The sequence below is a fragment of the Gopherus evgoodei genome, chromosome 10, assembly GCF_007399415.2.
Source record: "Gopherus evgoodei ecotype Sinaloan lineage chromosome 10, rGopEvg1_v1.p, whole genome shotgun sequence".
NCBI lineage: Eukaryota > Metazoa > Chordata > Testudines > Testudinidae > Gopherus > Gopherus evgoodei.
In genome coordinates, this window is record NC_044331.1 from 3707582 (window position 1) to 3726906 (window position 19325).

Here is a 19325-nt window from a genome sequence, read left to right on the forward strand (position 1 = left end):
GGTGGCTGCGCTCCAGGCCTCGGGGGCAGGAGCCCGGGCTCCAGCGGACGGCCTAGGCCGAGTGAGTCCCGGGTAGCGCTCGGGGCAGGCCGGGGGGCAGAGCTCCACCCGTGTGGGGTGCGGAATCGCTGCCTAGGACGTGAGCCTGGGCGGGGTTCCGGTTTCAGGGCTGTTGGATGCCGGGGAGCTGGAGCCGGGTCGGCCCGGCCCTGAGCTAGGAGCGGGACAAGGTGGGGGAGGTAACAGCTTCTGGGGACTTAGAACAACATAACCTCAACGATGTGTCCCGTCCCCCCCTTCCCTCCATCGCGGGCAGGCGAGAAGGTGCAATCCCACCAGAGTGCCCGGAGCCTGGGCCTCTGCAGCTGCCTTCCTCCTGCTTACAGGGCTGCGCCTTGGAGTCACTGACGCCAACTGTAAATTGTTAATTTCTTCTGGCTACGGAATCTCCCTTAGGGAAGTATCCTTAGTGCCGAAACCTGAAGTGTGGTAGGACACGTGACAACATCCAGGGAGTGAACAAGCCCCATGGGGGACCCAGAGGAGGTAGAGGAATGGGCTAAATGCCCTAACTTCGTGTTATTATTTAGTATAGTAGTTATCCATCATTTATTTAGATTTATACAAACTATAAGAAGAATAGTCCATCCAGTGCTCTGGGCACCCTTGAGATAAATATATCTATATTTAAATACACAAAAATAAGCTGATGTATCAGTTTTCCTAGATCAACTTACACAACAATAGTATGAATATAGCTGAAGTTAATCAATCCCCTGAGTTCCACCCTCTGCCCTACTTGTTTCTTCTGGAGCTAGGGAGAAAAGGTAGGCCCTGAAGGCTGGCAAAGTTGAGCTGTTTAAGAACTGGAGAGGAAGCAAGTTCCAAAGGCCCAGTGCCCTAACAGAGAATATCCTGCCTGCTAGCTAGCCAGGACCTCCTCTCTTGTATTGAAAGCACTGCGGGTGCTATTGCTAACAAGAGCTGCAGTAGTACATCATAGAGACAGCAGAATTTCATAGGTAGGTCCCAGGAAATTTAGGGCATTATAGATCAAAACTAACCTCATAAAAACAAGAAAATAGGCCATCAGTGGAGGTCATAGAGCACAATTTAATATGCTCATGAGAGAGCAATTGCTTAAAAAGAAAGCTGCCAAATCCTGCATCAACTGCAGTTTCCAAATAGATTTAATATGTAGAGCATACTCCAGTGTCTAATCTCAAGGTGACAAAGGCATAGGGGACAGTTGCAAAGCCTGCATCCAAAAAAGAAAAGTTGTGGGGCATTACCTCCTAGCTCTCCATAGATGGAAAAAGGCTAACTTGGCTATAGCAGCTATCTGGTCTTCTAGCAAAAGCCAAGATCTGATTGCTCTGCAGATTGCAAACCCTGGCCACAAAGGCCAGAACCACAGCTCAGTCAGTGGGCAGAAATAACCCACCCATCTCTTCTCATTGCTTCTGTCAATTAACCAACATCATCTCAGCCAGTTAGCCCTCATTTATGCCCCAGTTTTCCCCCAACGTTAAGTAATACATTTAATAGCTCCTGATAATCAGTGGGGTGGAGATGGAGAATATTGAACCTAAGAGGTGGACGAATGTAATTCTCAGACTGAGGATGGGATTAGGGCTAGGCATAATATCATGGGAAGAGAGTTAGTTTTGGGGGTCTGGGGCTGAGGTAAAATAAAGACTAGGGTTAAAAGTAAGGTAGAGGTTAAATTCAGGAGAATGTTCCATCTAATTTTTTACATCCACGTGCAGAATGAATTTTGTTATGTGCACCAATATGGAGGTGATGTGTGGCTGGGATGAGGCCAAGAGGGTTACGTGCTGAGGCAGAGGGTTGGGGTGCAGGGCAGTGAGGGCTCTGGCTGGGGGTGTAGGCTCTGGGATTGGGCTGGGAATGAGGCATTTGGGGTGCAGAGGGGGCTAGGGCAGAGGGTTAGGGTGTGGGGGGGTGATGGCTCTGACTGAGGGTGCAGGCTCTGGGGTGGGGTCAGGGATGAGGGGTTTTGGGTGCAGGCTGCAACAGGTAGAGAGGATTCCCTGCAGCCCTCTCTTACTCACAGCAGCCCAGGACTGGGGAGAGTGCCTCTCCGTGATGTCAGTGGCAGCTTCAGAGGGGGCAGGGCCAAGGCACCTCTCCCTGCTGTGTGGCTGCACAGCTTAAAAGGAACTTGGAGCCTGGCACTGGGTCAGAAATGACAGAGATGGGATCATATCCCAAACAGTGTTTAACTTTATCCTGGACAGATACCTACCATGGCTGTCTCTTTTACACTTTGGCAACATTTGTATAGCTTGCCATGCTAATAAAGTACCACTGAATTGAAATACGTAACTGAAAAAAATGTTCTAGATTTGGTCTTAAAGTTGAAGGGCTTCACCTATTTCTTGGTTGGGGGTCTGATGAAGAGGATGCAAATTATGCTCAGTGTTTGGGACAGGATAGGCCAAAGATTGCCCATCAGTTTGCAGGATTCTGTTTGGATACTGTACAGACATGGTAGAGAGGCTGAAAGAAACAAACAGTTATTCTGGCATTCTTCACATGTAATAATATGACAAGACCAATTCTTCATAAATAGACTTTATTTCTTTACAGCTGTATAGCTTAATTCATGATATGGTTTTGAATGTGTCTCTCACATTATAATTAATCTGGCTTCTCTTTCCATCTGATGTTTCAGGATCAGAAAATGTTGGAATGACACTCAACTAATTTGCTCTATTAAAATGTGTAAGTGTCAGACCAGATCCCCACGTGACACTGCTGTAGGGTCTAGAAGGATGAAGGAGCAGACTACCGTGTCGAACAGAAATGTGTTGTTTTACAGGTAGTTCTCCTATGAACCACTGCTTATTTGAAGTTACCTAATTGTGTATGTGTAATAGTCACAGAACATGGGACTTATTGAATCTGAAAAGTTAGACTACCAACTGAGAAAGAAAGAAATTAATTAATCCTATAGAATCTTAAATCACTTTTCGCAAACAAAGCCAGACTTTCCCAGCTATACTAAAAGACAAGATAGATAAACAGATCAGCAGCACATATTAGCGCTTTTCTTGTCATAGTTATTTTTTTAATTAAATAAAATGTTGGATAAAAACATTATGTTCCAGTGCTAATAAATATTAATAGAAATCTTGATCAGCTTTCAGAAGAAAGTAAGGTCATTTCCAAATTGTGTTTTTCCCAGAATATATTTAAAGATTGTGCTGCACTGTCAACCCAAAGTGCATCTATTACACCTCAATGGAAGCTACTATTTACAAAACATATAGTAAACCCATACAGTTATCAGGAAGCTTGATAATCTCATTGTAATTTTCTGCATTATATATTTATGTACTTAATAAAAATATATTCCAAGGTATCAGATAATCCAATATGTGATCAAGTCACAGATAACCTCAAAGCCTGAGACATTTGAGTACCACTCCTGTGTATAAAAAACAGTAATCAAATACTCTAACAGACATTATAACCTGGCCTAGTACCTCTCTGGTCACCAGCTGAGTGCAAGTCAGTCCAGTCGCAGGGTGTCACCTGCTTCCAAGCCAAAATTTGTGACCCCAGATTGCAATTTTGATGGCTTCTCAGTGATAGTCTTTCAGTGAGGTGTCTGCATACTGTGGAGAGGTTTAATTAGGAGCAATGGAGGCTTGATTCTCCTCTCATTCACGTTACTGTAAATCAGGAGTGTAACTGCTGAAGTCAGTGGAACTACCCCACTGATACAAGGGCCTGAATTACAGCTCATTGTACTCAATGGAAAACACCCACCGACTGATCAGGCCGTAAACAAATGCAGAATCAGGCCAAGGAAATTTAGACTGAATATCAGAAAAACATACTAACAGTGAACTCAGACTGGAGTAATCTCCCGAGGGAAGAACTGAAAGGCCCAATCCTAGGAACACTAGGATTCTAGGGTGAAATCCTGGCTCTTATTAAAGTCTGTTGCAAAAGTGCCATTTACTTCAATAGGATCAAGATGTTACCCCATGTATTAAATATATAAAATATAGACACTTATGCCTATGAACTGACAATCACAATGTACCATCATGTTATAATCAAAATAATAAAGTTTCCTGGTTCTACCCTAAAGCAGTCAACTGAAATCAGCACAGATAAATGACCCTTGACTTAGAAGATGGTATTGCAGTGAGTTTCATCATTTGGATTAAATCTGCCCTCAAATACTGGCTTGCAAAATATTACACTTCTCCCTTTTACAATGTTTTAATTTTTTTCTAAATAATTTCATGCTCAAATATCAACTTGACCGGATTTTAAACCATTTCACAATCTCTCCAACTTTAAAGTCATATGTACAAAAAGCAGTGCAATATAAAATGGTTCACTCTTGAAAACCCCTTAAGTATCTTCCCCAAGAAAATCAATCAAAATATCTCATCACCTTAATTGATCCAGTACTAAAGTTACTTGGTATTTCTCATTTACAGCAATGTAACTAAAAACCAATCTCTACTTAAAGTTTAATGCCTATGTAGTTTTTCTTTCCTAGAGGACTTTGGTCTGGAATAGAGAGCCCATGAGAAAGCCGCAATGATAGTTAGGCTCATGATAATGGAGATACCAATTGAACCAGCTGTCTGAGAGAAAGAGAGAAGAGGTGAGAAAGCTAAGAGCCAGTCACGGCGAGCGTTCATGTCTATAAAGATGGCCTCCATTTGGAAGTGTGTGCCAATGATGCCACATACATGGAAAAGCTGGTGGCTGTGCCCTGCAACAGAGTCAAAAATATTTAACAAGAAATTTCTCGGTTTCATTAAAATACACCTCTGGCAGTTTAGCAAATCTTATGTGCAAAAATTCAGTTTATTTATTTTACTAATTTATATGGCTCTTATTGTGATGCTGCTAAACTAAGGCAATTGTCCATCTGGACACTCACTGAATCCCTGCCTACTGTAAACCAAAGTTCTGCGTATACTGCTTTGTGCTCTTATTCTGCCAGAGACTGCAAGCTAAATAGAACTTGGCTGGATCACTGCTTGGATGGGAGACCACCAGGAAACACCTGTGTGCTGCAAGAAATGGTATTGATGAGTCAGGCTTTCTTCCAACTCAGTACTGTATAGCCTGGCACGATAGTGTAGATTGGATCAGCAACTTTTCAGAAGTGGTATGCCAAGTCTTCATTTATTCGCTCTAATTTAAAGTTTTGCTTGCCAGTAATACATTTTAACGTTTTTAGATCTCTTTCTATAAGTCTATAATATATAATTAAACTCTTCTTGTATATAAAGCAAATAAGGTTTTTAAAATGTTTAAGAAGCTTAATTTAAAATTAAATTAAAATGCAGAGCCCCCCTGACCAGTGGCCAGGACCCAGGCAGTGTGAGTGCCACTGAAAATCAGCTCACATGCCGCCTTCAGAACACGTACCATAGGTTGCCTACCCCAGTATAGATTTTTGGATGGCAAAGGACCACTTTGTGGTCATTAGAGATTCTATGATACTTCTTGAAACAAGAGGTCATTGGAGATGCCTTCTTGCACAACTGTGCATGGCTACTTTAACCATGACTGTGAAACAGTGAATGTATTTTCCTGATATGAACCATTTACTCTGCTCCGGATATATTATATCCCTCATGAGATGCCCAAGCTTCTGTGCTCTTAAATGCTGGAAATAAAAAATAGTAAAGACAAAAATCACAGTGTTCTGCACTCACCAATATAGTCAAAGCGTCCCGGTGCAAGTCTTTCAGGAAGATGTGCAGCAAAAATGAAACAAGTGAGGAAGGCAAACACACAGTGCTTGTAGTGGACTGGGATTACACTTTCCATGCAGCTTTCCCCAGTACACAGATATAGCTATGATATCAAAAGGAAAAATTACACATGGGGTACCAAGAAAAGGAAAGGAAAGTTAGAGAACTACTGAAGAATACCTCTAGATTGGGGCCAGATTTGCTGCTATGCTAAGGTCCCCCGGCCTCATAAAATGGCTAGAGATGGCTTGTGGAGTAGTCACCCCGCACACCAGAATGCTCCACTAGCAGAAAGCTTGCACAGGCAGTTCCCCTGCCCCCCGTGCTAGCCACTTTTTCATTTCCAGTGTAAGCTGAAAGGGAGGCTAGAACAGGGGCATTCATACATTGGGGCATGGGTGGGATCAACAGTGAAGTGGGCGTGGTTATATCTGAGTCTTATTCGCCACTGGTGTAAGGTCCCTAAGGGCCCTTATGCCAGTGTTGTAAGTTAAAGCCTTTTTCATGGAGCTTCAGTTTAGACTGGCTGGGAATCAGGTAGCCTCAGTCAGCTCCTGTGCCTGTCCTGCTGGGACACAGGGAGAATCAAGCCCAAGCTGTCTATATATAAAAGGGCTTTCTTGTCTGTCCGTTGCATGTTTCCAAAGAACACACCACCTGTCCCTGTAGCCCTATGTACCAAGATGATGATATTTAACTACTAGCCATTTTAGTATGAGGACTAAAAGTGGCCACTTAGTCGGGCTGGATTATTGTACGCTGGGATCTGGAACACTGTGAGCAGAACCCAGTAGTAGATATGAGAGCAGATGCAATCATCTGTTTTATGCAAATTGTGGTCCAAATACTAACGAGCTTACTCAGGCAGAACTCCCACTGACATCCAAGAATTGGGCCAAGGGCAGCTTTTGGGCTCATGGTAAATTGCCAATATGTTTGAGTGCCCCAGTACTGAGTACAAAATAATCTGTACATCAACAAATATTTGCTAAAAATAGCCAAACACTGTTTTCTAGCTCATATAGTTTTCCTTTTTAAAAAAGTCTGTATATTTTCCTAAATACGCTCAGTCTCATGTTAATAGCCGATAGTTACTTCACTGCAGGAAGCCAATGTATTTTATGGCATCTTAATAAGAGTTGAATGTTCAGTGCGTACCCTGTAGAAGAGAGGCGTGCTGTCGAACAGGTACGGATATGCAAAAGCCAGCGTGCGAAGAGTTTTACTGAGCCTGGGCTGCTTTATTTCAGGGAACCTACATAAAACGCATTTTAAATTACAAAATTAAAGCAAATAAGGATTGTGCAACTGCCAGGGATATTTTCGAAGGAACTGTGGCTTGCAGAACATGCTTTTTATGTAAATTTTTTTGCACAGCCATATTTCCACAGCTGTTGTAATCTATACTAGCGTACAACAAGCTGTCTAAGTCTAGAAGTGGGGCTGGAGAAATTAAACCCAAATTACAGCCATCCTCAATTTGTTTTTGCAACTAATTATTGTAAAACGTGGTAGACAAACAAGCCACATAAATGTCTAGGTTTGTTCTAACAATGACCTTGTTTATAATGTATCAATCAGCTGAATTATGTAAAGACTGGTTAAAACTGTGGGCCTGGCCCAACTCTACTGAAATCAATGGAAAGACTCCCACTGCCTTTACCGTGCATGGATCAGGCCTTTTGAGACAGGGCACCCACAATCATTCCTCATTAAACTCCATTGATTCCCCACTTCTTCAGCTCTCATGTTGTAGGTAAGACAATTAACAAATTGAAAATAGCTGAATCTTGCACTAATACAGGAGCATAGCAGGCCAGTCATCATTAAAAATAAGGAATGATGAATGGAGCAGAGGGATAGCTTGATTCTATAATTCAGCAAACTTCCATGTTGGGTCTCCAGCCTGATAGCTAGTACTGTGGTGTGCTGCTGTGTCGTTGAGGTGAGAGAGTCCAACATAAACAGACACTGGGATCAGTGTTTGTTGGAAGTTCTGGTTCCTTGTGTGATTCACTATAACAATCTTTCCAGTTGTTTTCTGCAGGCCACAGTGGAATTAGCAGCATATTGAGGAGTCTGTAGCCATTTCCATGATGGCTGAATCACACAAATTTATTTCCCAGATTACAAGATTCCTACCATTGTGTAAAATCACCGAACAGCAAACAAATCAGACACAATTTTCTAAACTCTGATTGACTAAAATGGATGTCTCTTCTAGATGTAGATTAGCATGCACCGGGCTCTTCAACACAGACTCTGAGAGCAACTTTGAAAGTATGAAATCTTTTTACATCATCTTGGCACACATTTCAAAGCAGTATTAATGGCCTAAGGGAAATCACTGAGAAAGTGCGTCCTTTAAAATTTAGCAACATCTACCATACGTCAGTTGGAAAAAACAGAGTTTGCTTCTTTAAAAGTTATAGTTATTTTGACCTCTTGAGTTTTTGAACTCCTTCATCACAGAGGCTAGATATTGAACTCAGTGTTGTCATAAAAATAGATCTATTTATATTGGATTACAAGGTCTTGTAAGTAAAGCAGCATTCATGCCATGGTCATGAATATTGATTCATTAAGTTGAATCACAGTTTCAGTTTACAATGCATGATACATGTCTTAGAATACTTATATTTTGCATCCAGCCAAGATTTTGTAAATGCAGCATTTCAGGGAATACAAACATATTAGCTAAAATTCAAAATAAAATAAAATAAATCTGACCCTTATTACCTTTCTGTGACATCACTGTTATAATGGAGATATGGAGCACCAAGCCTGTTGATTACAATCATATGGTAAATGAGAAGAAAAGAGTATGTTTGGGTGGAGACATATATGCTGGACTTTGTTAGCAATACAAAGAAAATGGTTGAGATGCACTTTATACTTTGTTGGTGCAAAGTCTAAACATAATTTACCAGTCCTCAGCAAATGTGCAAAGAGCTGAAAGAAGTGATGATTGTGCCAAAGAGGAGAGTTAGAAAGAACACCACACCTTTCAGCAGAAAAAACGTGTTCACAGGTGACTTTCCTTTACTCAAATGAAGAGCTTGAGATTCCAAACCAAGACAGAACCAGAAAGACACACATTACTGCTCAGTGGTACACATACAAAGTTCATAGTAAATGCGATGCATTACCATTCTATCCAGGTCAGAAATCCAGTTGGAATATCAGGGATCATAGATACTTCACTTATCCCTTCGAGTCAGGGCTTGATCCTGTAAATCCTTGAGTGGTGTAGCACAAGTGGAGGCTGGTTCCATGTGAGGGCAAGGAAAGATAAGCATGGGGTGTAGTATGGCAAAAGTAAGCTTCAAATCTCCTTCATCCCTGCTCCCAATGTGGTTACATACAGTGTATTGAATGGGTGTGTCTTGATGCTAATTTGGGTCGTCTTAACTCTGCTCTTTTTCCTTAGGTCTTATTCTTGCTATCAAGGAGAACAAACTTGGTAGCTACACAGCAGCTGTTTCATTACTGCAAGTTCAAATTTCTCACTGCTCCTTGTTCTTGCACCTTTTACATGCAGCATTCTGTGCTCAGGTCATCTAATGCTCCCTGCCAACTTCTCAGCTCTTTTAACACCCTGTCCCTGCAAAACAATTCTTTGTAACTATCCAGACTTTCTGAGCAATGAACTAGATCAGTGTTTCTCAAACTTTTGCATTGGTGACCCCTTTCACACAGCAAACCAATGAGTGCAACCCCCCTTATAAATTTAAAACACCTTTTTTGTATTTAACACAATTATAAGTGCTGGAGGCAAAGCGGGGTTTGTGGGTGGAGGCTGACAGCTCGCGACCTGCTATGTAATAACCTGGTGCTCCCTGAGGGTTACAACCCCCAGTTTGAAAACCCCTGGACTAGATACTGACTAGTGCTTTTCAAATCAGATGTGAAGCTGGCCCCCAACAAAGCTCTGACACAGTTTGGACCTCTGTGAAAGCCTGTTGTAAGGTCTGCAGACTTTGGGTATGGAAAACGACGATGATCCTATTGGCTCTCTTTTTATCCTCCTTGTAGGATGATGAGCTTCGGTGCAAGTGTAGATTCCATCCCATCCTGCATGTCCTCATGCCACCCATTCAAATACTGCTGTGCTACTAGTTTCCCTGCATTTTGCTACTTCTTTTTAGCAATGTACAAACCTACATTTGCTTCCATTTCTGAAACATAACACCAATTCTTCAGCCCAGGTGCGCAGTTCTGCAAATAAAGTTTAAGGGAGATGCACCAAATCCCAGAAATACTTCTCTGTTTTCTTACATTTGTCCAGTCTTTATTCTAGATCCATGTAGGAATCTGAAGTGAGAGCTCTTGAGATGCGACTGCTGCACAGATACTGCTTCAGTGGGTGAGAAGGATATGGGAAGAAGTAGGAAGTTCTCAGGGAGAAAGCAATGGAGGCATCCTGCTTCTCCTAAAAGTCAAAAATAAGTTCAGTTTCAGCCATTTTTATACACTTTCACACTTGATAATTCAGTATTTGTAAAGTACATAAAAGGGAAAAAATGCTTTATTGCCAACTCACCAATCAACTATCCAGTATTGAAACAAATTCCTGAGAAGCTGGTAAGAGCTGGTATGGTAGATTTATAGAAACACATTAACCTTTTTCTGATGACCATGATAAAAGTTCCTGCCTTCATCAAGAAGTTCCATCTTCATGCTGATACACTGATTCATATTCCTATTAATCTTCATGAGGAACAGTATGAAGTGGTTAAGAAGAATGAATCATAGAAATGTAGATCTGGAAGGGATCTTGAGAGGTCATCTAGTCTAATCCCCTGTGCTGAGGCAGAACCAAGTAAACCTTATTCTGCTGCTCTCACATTCCTTTCCTTAGGAATCATGAAATTTATCATTTCAGATGGTCACTTTCACCCAAATTGCCTTCCACCTTCAGATTCGCTACCAATTCCTCCCTGTTGGTCAGAATCAAGTCTAAAATGGCTCTCGCCCTGGTTATTGCCTCCATTTTCTGAAATAAAAAATTGTTCCCAATACATTCCAAGAATTTATTGGACATTTTGTATTTTGCTGCATTATTTTTCCAACAGTTGTCTGGATAAAGTGCCCCATTACTACCAGGTCTTGTGTTTTGGATATTTCTGTTATTTGTTCTAGAAATGTCTCATCCACTTCTTCCTGATCTCGTGGTTTATAGTAGCCCCCTACCATGATGTCACCCCTATTTTTCCCCTTTTATCTTTACCCAGGGATTTTCAACTGATATGCTTCTCACCTCCTTCTAGATCTCAGAACAAGTCTATATATTCTTAATATACAATGCAACATTTCCTGCCTTTTTCCCTGCTGGTTCTTCCTACACAATCTCTACCAATATTCCAGTCATGAGATTTAGCCCACCAAGTCTCTGTGATACCAATTAATTCATAATTTAGCTTACATACTAATACTTTCTCCATTTTTAGTTATTGTAGAGCAGTGGTTCCAAACTTTAACAACCTGTGAACCCTTTTCAATAAAATGTCAAGTCTTGCAAACCTCTGCCTAAAAATGAATATTTCCAGGGATTTTTTTCCTTTACCTGAGTATAAATTAAAAAAGCAGTGATCTTGGAAATATAAAATTTGTTTTTATGACATGCTTATTACAGAGTATTTATTGTTAATTATTATTTATCATTACAGTATTTTTATTACATTATGAAAATGGCAACACTGTTCCAAGATCTCACTTTCATAGCTTGTATCACTTTGATTAAGCCTGTTATAAGACAAGGCTCCTATGTTTCATCAAGGAGAATCAGATGTGAAACAGCAGGAAGGTATTTAAGAAGCCAACTCAAAGAGTTCCTCCTACACAAGCATTCAGGTCTTGAGCAATCCAGGCAAACAACGCACATTACAACAAAGCTTAAACTTGTTCTTCATAATAATTTTAAAAACAATACTAGCTGCCTGTTTCATTTTAAAAGCCAAAAAATATCCACCTCCCTTTCAGTTTCTTATAAGGAGTCTTGAAGTTTAAATCTCCTCAGTGTGATAGATGCACTTGCTTTGATCTGCTTGGCTCTTAGACGTGCAGGGGCTCTGGGCTGCTGGCCCCGTGCTGTCCCTCTGTCCACCGTTAGGGATTTTTTTCCCAAGAGCCTCCTATAACATTTCATGAATCCCAGTTTGGGAACCACTGTTTTACAGCAAGTGAAAATAGTTGCCAACTGCTTGATGTCCCACCCGGACAGGTTAATACTGTCCTGGCTGTAATCTGGAGCTGTAGGCTGTTTGATGGTAATGGCTTCAGATTTAGTTTTGTTGGGATTAATAACCAGACCCATGCAAGCTACTTTGCTGTTTACAACCAGCTCAATATTAACCTGTCCTAATTGACACACGGAGCAGCTGCCAGCTGTCAGATCCTTGAGTAGCGTCAAAGACAATGCTGAACAATGCTTGGAAAATGTGGACGCTTGTATAGCAGCATCCATGATTCAGGCCCTTCAGTGACCTCTGTGGGGACCTCATGACATCAAGCTTTCTACGAAGCTGCAGGTCTATAGAATGACAGTTACACCAATTCTATTGCACAGAAATGAAACGTGGGCGCATCCGAAGATCACTGGACTGATGGTTCTAATTTTCATTGTCTCCATCAGCTGCTCCATATGAAGTGGCAAGACAAGATCAGAAATGAAGATATTCAAAGCCAAATCCAACAATCATCTCCATCAAGACCGGATCAGTCCCAGCAGCTTTGTTGGTATGGATATATTATAAAAATGGAAGACCAATGAGTTCTGATGCATGCTTACTAATGAATGTTGCTACCCCGCCGGTGACCATGTGGGTGCCAAATGCTTCAGTGGCATGACAAGGTTGCCAGTAGTGGACAGAAACCTCAGTATACAACCACAGCTTTAAGCACCATGCCGAAGATCGATCCGGATGACGACTGCTTTACAAGAAGACTACGTCCCTTTGGGATTTGCCAAGATGATGATGAAGTGCAAATGGCCTGAATATTAATCAACCTGAAATCGTTATACTGTATTGTTGCAGCTACATAATCTTTTACTCACTAAAATAATCTACATGCCTATGAAAGTTAGCGCCCAGTTCATTTGGAGGAGTGGAAATATATCTGCTTATTGGTAGATGTGGTTGTGATGGGATCCCCCCAAGGTGCAGCCTGGGACTGTGGGACCGCTGTGCCCCCTTAATCCTCTCCAGCCTGGGCCGTCTCTCGCAATGCCTTGCTAATGACCAGCAGCAAACCCCTCCAGGCGCTGTGATCACTCAGCACAACAGCATGTGGAGCTCCACACCCAGCTAGATTGCATGAATGCTCCCAGAGCCACTCATGAATCACACAGAGAAAGGTACCAGAGCCACATTCTCCCAGCTCCCAGCACTGTGCCCCAGGAATATACCGTCATGCACTGCTCAAGATGGCAGTGCAGATTTATTAATTGGTTCACCCCTTCATCAATGGAAAGTGGACATACACCAGCCTTTGTCAAACCTGAGCAGATTTGCCACACACTTCATACAAACTCACTGGTAAAGATAAACAGTAAAACAAATGTATTGACTATAAAAGGTAGATTTTAAGTGATATTAAGTGATAGGGAAAAAGTCAGAGTTTAGTTACCAAAAGAAATACAATATGACCATGAAGTCTAAACTCTCAACCCTATTAGACAGGGCAACAACTAGATTAAGCAGTTTTTCTCACCCCACTGGACATTACAGTCCTTAGTATACAGATTTTCCCTTTGAAATCTGGGCCAATCTCCTCTGCTGGAGTCTTGTCTTCTCGGTATTTTAGTTGCTTGCAGCATACGTGGGGGAAGGAGAAAGGCCAAGCATATGACCACTCTGTCTGTTTTATACCCTCAATCCATGTGCTTGGAAAACACAAGTCCAGCATGTCTGGGTGGGCCTTGCTGAGTCTCTAGGCAAGATTGAGCAATTCCCCTGGTGTGGTCTCATGCAGGTGAGTCATTGCATTGTGCATTGCTCCCGTTTTGGACAATGGTTGTTGATGAGTTGATTGATACCCCACCCAGGTATTGGCCACTTTCTTTGCTGTTGCCTCTGGGGAGCTGATGTCTGGCTGATTCCCCAATTTACAGCATGTTTTAGTGACCACCATACAACACAATTCTCATAACTTCACATGCATCAATGATATACACATATGGACAGAGAAATGACTTTCAGCAGGTCATAACCTTTCCCCTGATACCTTACAAGGCATGCTTTATACATAAGATCACAATCATATGTAAATTAGGAATATGGGGGTTCCAGGACACTCCCCCAAGGTACAGAATGTCATAGTGGTTTTTCTGTGAATGGTCATAAAAGTTATGATAGATGTGGATGGCCCACGATTGCATTGGCCTACTACTGGGAGTGTTTTTTTAGAAAGACAAGAGAGAGAGATTCATGGATGGCTGCAGTTCTAAACGTGTTAGACTGCATTGCTTCCAACATTGCCCATTCTGCAATTTGGACCAAGTTTTGCTCTGACTCACATTGATTTTTAGGAAGAGTTGCACTGGCGTAACTCAAGAGAATCTGGTCCCTTAGCTATAGTAATTAAGATTACGGAAGGATTCTGTGTTGTATGAAAGCAAATGAGATTTACTGCTGTCACTGAGCACTAAATTTCCTGCATGGTGCTCAATGCCTTAAACTCCCAGGGACTCAGTCAGGCCCTTAAATTCTCTCCCATTTTCTTTTCAACCTTTTCCTGTTGAAGCAGGATCTCTGCCCCTTGCGTGGCTCATGCACCCTTTGGGGATACAATCGTGAGTTAGCCACTTACATAAACAAGGAAGAGGACTTTGGCGAAGAGACATTCACAAAACTATGGATTTTACAGAACTGTGCACTCCTAGTGTATTTCACTGAACATCAAACCCCCTGGGGAAATTGATTCTGTGCCACAGGGTGGCATTGTTCTTCCTCTGCAGCTGCGGGCCTGAGCCTAAAAGAAAAAAAGAAAGGAGAGAGACAGACGAAAAGAAAAGAATAGATGGAGAGTCTGGTAGCTAACAAAGTCATTGCTGGCACAGGAAAAGGTGAGGTTCCATGCTGCTGCAGCTCATTTGACAGGGAAGCTCTATTTTGCATGAATGAAGTTAAGGAAATATATAAAAGCTTCCGATAAGAGTTCAGCATGAACTGCACAGAGATATTCTCTGATTTTATTATATGTTTACTATGGACAATAGAGAAGTTACCTACTCGTAGGGGACAACATTGCACTGCTGATTGTGAAGCAACAGGATGGTTTGGTAGGAAGAGAAAGATGTCTCTAGGATTCAGGAATGATAAATAGCAAGAGCTATTATCCCATTAGAGACGGCAATTAGAAATCAGTGGGCCTGATTCTCCACTCAGACTGGTGTAAATCAGGAATATATTATTTGAGCCAATAGAATCACCCTGGTGTAAAGTTAGAGCAGAATCAAGCCCACTAGTCACAATTTCTGCTTACTCAGAAACCTTTTTTTGACTTGTAAAAATGGTGACGTTTGATGGTGGCACCACAGATACAATTGACACTTCAGCATTGCTGAGACAACAATGTTACACTGTCTTATCTGATCTATTTAGTGCTGTAAAAAAGTTTTACATGACCATATCTCCAGTTCTACAATTGGGGGATGCTGGCATTTCAATTTGTAAATTAAAAAGAATTTAAAATAGGTTAAAAAACTACACTTGGACTGGTCTAACTTGTTGACATTTCATAACTGGGTTAGCCTGGTAATACTTGAAATTGTAAAAGCTAGAGTTAACCCACTGTCACCTGTCTTCATTTGTCTAACCAGACAACAGAAATCAAAAGTCAACCAACACAAAAGAGGAGGGGAAAACAAACAGAAGAAGAGAGAAACAGAGTTAAAAAAGAAAAAAGGACAGGGGAAAAAAAGGCAAGACAAGTGGGATGGTCTAAAAATATCAGTTCCTAATTCTGCAGTTCACATAATACTTGGTACTAAAATTAAAATGATGGAGGCAAACCTGCAGCCCTGACTCTAGTGAGTAGTCAGTCCTCTGCGAGTATCCTACAGAACTCAGTAGAGCTACTTCTGTAAGTAAGTGGCTGGATCAGGACCCATCTGGGACACTCAAGCTTTGCAGCATGATTTTGGGTAGACCCATGCACTGCTATGCTATCAGTTTGTTCCCCTTTGGATTTGCTTCTTTTCTCTGCTACAACAGAATCACCTCTGCTGCTGTTCCATTTTGTTTTGATGTTTTACCTTTGGGGATTCAGCTCTCCCTGTTCTATGGCAATATCATTTCAAACATATTTACATGCCAACGAAGGCCCCGGGTCAGGAGTGTACTTAGAGCCACTACAGCTGATAGTGAAGCACTCCTCAATAAGCAGAAGCTATTGTGGTGCTTTGTCCTGTAATGGACACACATGTTAACAGGAAAAACTCCTCCAATAAAAGGACAATTGACTAATTACAGAGGCAAACTGTGTGTTATCCTAATGATAGAGATTAACCTTCTACAGAAAAGGCTTTAAAGAGCATTTCCATCATGAATTAAGATTAAAAAGATCCTTTTTGAGATTTGGTAGGTAATTCATAACCAGAAGCTAGCTGAGTACTATGGCAGTTTTTAGAAATGTTGCTCAAATCCAGATTCCATGCCAGGATACTTTCAATCTATAATAAAGTCAGATTTTCAGGGCAGTTAGATTTGAATGATTTTCTCATGGTAAGCATACAGTACACATCATGTTTATTACCCTTTAGAAAGGAGGCAATTGGTGTGAGGCCCCAATCCTGCAAACCCTTACGCAGTTCCTAACTTTATGTCCATGAGCAGTCCCCTTGACTTCAACGGGAATATCTAGGTGTTTAAAATTAAACCCATGCTTAAGTGGTTGCAGCACAGGGGCCCAAATTTCTTTACCCTATATATCAGGCACACTGTAGTTAAAGAAAAAAAAAAGTTACTTTAGGCAGACATATTAAACATAGTAAGTTAAGATACCAAGCTAGCTTTCAGCAACTCTAAAAATAAAGCTTTACCGATAAGTTATTTCACATGCTTTCTTGTGAAGCTGCTCTAGCTTCACTGTGTGACATGGTTCTAAAATTAAACGTCCTTTACCCTTCCCTTTCCCCAGTGCACACAGCGTTGCATATTCCAAAGCTACATTTGTAAATAAACCTGCTTTCGCAGTCACAGTGGGATAATCAGAAGGTAACTGTACCTGGAGTAGCAGGAAAGACCAGTGCTAATGACCGTGTTAAGCACAGCAATGGGTACATAACAGTGATGGAAAGTGCTATTGATCCATTCTTCTGGGAAAACATACGTTGAATAAGCAATAGCAGAACCTGAAAATAAAATCAGTGCCCAGGTTAGTTCTGAATGTTATTAGTGCCCTTCAGTAACCTCCCGGGTAATTTGGTGATCTTGCAGGTTTCAAACAAGCAAACCAATGTTATCCCATATATCTTGTAGGCAGATCCTAAATATATTTCAGAGGTAATGAATTTCAGAGGTGATGAGCACCTGTAGCTCCCTCTGCAATTAAAGAAAGCTGCAAGGAAGGACAGGATTTCAGCACGATGGAAAATGGAACAATTGATTTTTAAATAAGCCTCCAGATTCAGGGGCAACACTATCAGAAAAAGTCCATTGTTATTTCAAGCTGACTGATATTGGATATGTAATGTTGTAGCTGTGCTGGTCTAGAGACAAGGTGATTGAAGTGATATCTTTTGTTGGACCAACTTCAGTTGCTGAGAGAGGTGTCTGTCTCTCTCACCAACAGGAGTTGGTCCAGTAAAAGACATTACTTCACCTACCTTTGTCTCTCTGATAGTGGATAGTCTGCCATGGACTTGATCAGAGGTGTCTGCGAGTGGACTAGGGACTTTAATTTAACACATGTAAAAGACAAAATAAAGAAAAAAGTTTCATCATTTCAGATACTAGGTTAAACAATTAATCAGAGCTTTGAAACTCGCCTGTATCACACAGGAGAGAAACAAATTGACTTAGGACAATAGCATTCCCCTATGCATTGGCAGCCCAGCCTGATAACATTCTATTCTAGCTACGTTTATACATCTTCTTCTGTTAGAAAAAATTAAGGCAAATTATCTATCCCTGGGCTGATTCTGTTCTCACTCACATTGGGTTTTATGCCTGTGCGATGCCATTGACTCCAGCGGAGTCCCTCTTGATTGACCCCAGTGTAAGCATGAGAAGAATCTGGCCCAGAACCTTTTGTTTTTTCTTGTTGTAAAGTGACAGAATTGTAGTGTGCTTCAGCCTGCTCTTTTCAGGTATTTTACAAAAAACAAAGAGCCCCACCCTGCAACCAGTCCTAAATCAGGCATTTTCCCCCGCAGTGACTGCTAGGGCTAAGTCAGGACTGCACGATCGGACCCTTCAATGGATTTTTTTTAAATTGCAGTGGAGATGTTCTTATGTTTCTGTTGTATGTATGTGGTTGCCAGTGTATATGCTTTCTTTACTGTCATTCATATTTATGCTTGAATTATTTCATTAAGTGCTGAAGATAACTTTATTGTTCAGTTGCTGTCAGCAGGACTTCCTTGTAACAGAGATGACGCATCCCACGGAGCCCATACCTTTACAAATATAATAAATAAACCCAAAGGCAGTAACTTCATGTCAGGATATCTCTGATTTATAAACAAGACAGCCAGGTCCCTCTGGATCCTTATGTAGCTGCAGATTAGACACATCACAGAGGGGAAACTCTGACTCAGAGCAGGGTACTTTCAGCAACCCCTTGTATGACTGTGCACTGATAAGAATTACCAGCAACTTCAAAGGAGGCTGGACATGTCCCATGATAATAGATAAAACATGCTATGTTGGTACTGCAGGAATGCAGAACATCTGAACCAGCAGGTTAGGGCTAATTTACCTTACTTAGTTTGGGGGGGGGGGCTATGGGGATATGGAGCTATTTGGATTGTGCAATTTCATCCTTTTACTCTGGGCATTAGCAAAATGGCGACATCTAAAAATGTTGGTGACAGGTGTTTTACAAGCCACAGGCTGCTCCAAACTGAAACAGCAGGTATAATCCACTGTAGACAAAAGCATGGAATTAATTCACAAATGGTGAGATGGCCGCATCTCCCTCGATGGTATCAGTAAAAAAACCAGAGCTATTCTCACACGGGTTGCATGTACTCAGCATTCTTTCTATAGAGCCATAACAGTGTCAGGGCACCGCTTTGGTTCCCTCTACCCCCAGGATTAATCATTAACACACAGCACAGATTCGTGATAGAAAAAATTCACAGTTTTACTTCAACGCTCCCAGACAGAGTGACTTTACCAAATGTTAATATGCAGGACTGTACTTCAACGTTCTGTGGATGGTAGTACAAGTATCTAGTAAGCCTCGTCTTTGACTTCGGCAGGCATCAGAGTTGGATTAAGTGTGTATCTGTCTGTCTCAAGTCCTGGGTGTGTCTTCAACACAGTCATGTTGCAACAGCTAAGGACAAGAGGTCCTCCAATCTCCCCTTGCTAATTGGTGGAGCAGGATTTCAAGGTG

At 41.5% G+C, this 19325-nt stretch overlaps 1 protein-coding gene across 3 annotated transcripts in view; it reads right to left on the minus strand.

The window, feature by feature from the left end:
• Positions 1 to 2582: 2582 nt before the first annotated feature.
• Positions 2583 to 19325, minus strand: part of PAQR5 (progestin and adipoQ receptor family member 5) — a 35833-nt gene continuing 19090 nt past the window's right edge. The window contains exons 5-10 of one of the 3 annotated variants that reach the window (XM_030577028.1): positions 16989 to 17115; positions 10038 to 10191; positions 8499 to 8543; positions 6918 to 7014; positions 5721 to 5862; positions 2583 to 4765 (exon numbers count right to left, since the gene is read on the minus strand). In XM_030577028.1, the coding sequence (XP_030432888.1) occupies positions 4518 to 4765; positions 5721 to 5862; positions 6918 to 7014; positions 8499 to 8543; positions 10038 to 10191; positions 16989 to 17115 (813 nt within the window). In that variant the 3' untranslated portion in view covers positions 2583 to 4517. The remainder of the gene's footprint in view (positions 4766 to 5720; positions 5863 to 6917; positions 7015 to 8498; positions 8544 to 10037; positions 10192 to 16988; positions 17116 to 19325) is intronic. The other 2 variants (XM_030577029.1, XM_030577030.1) reach the window with 2 other exon arrangements.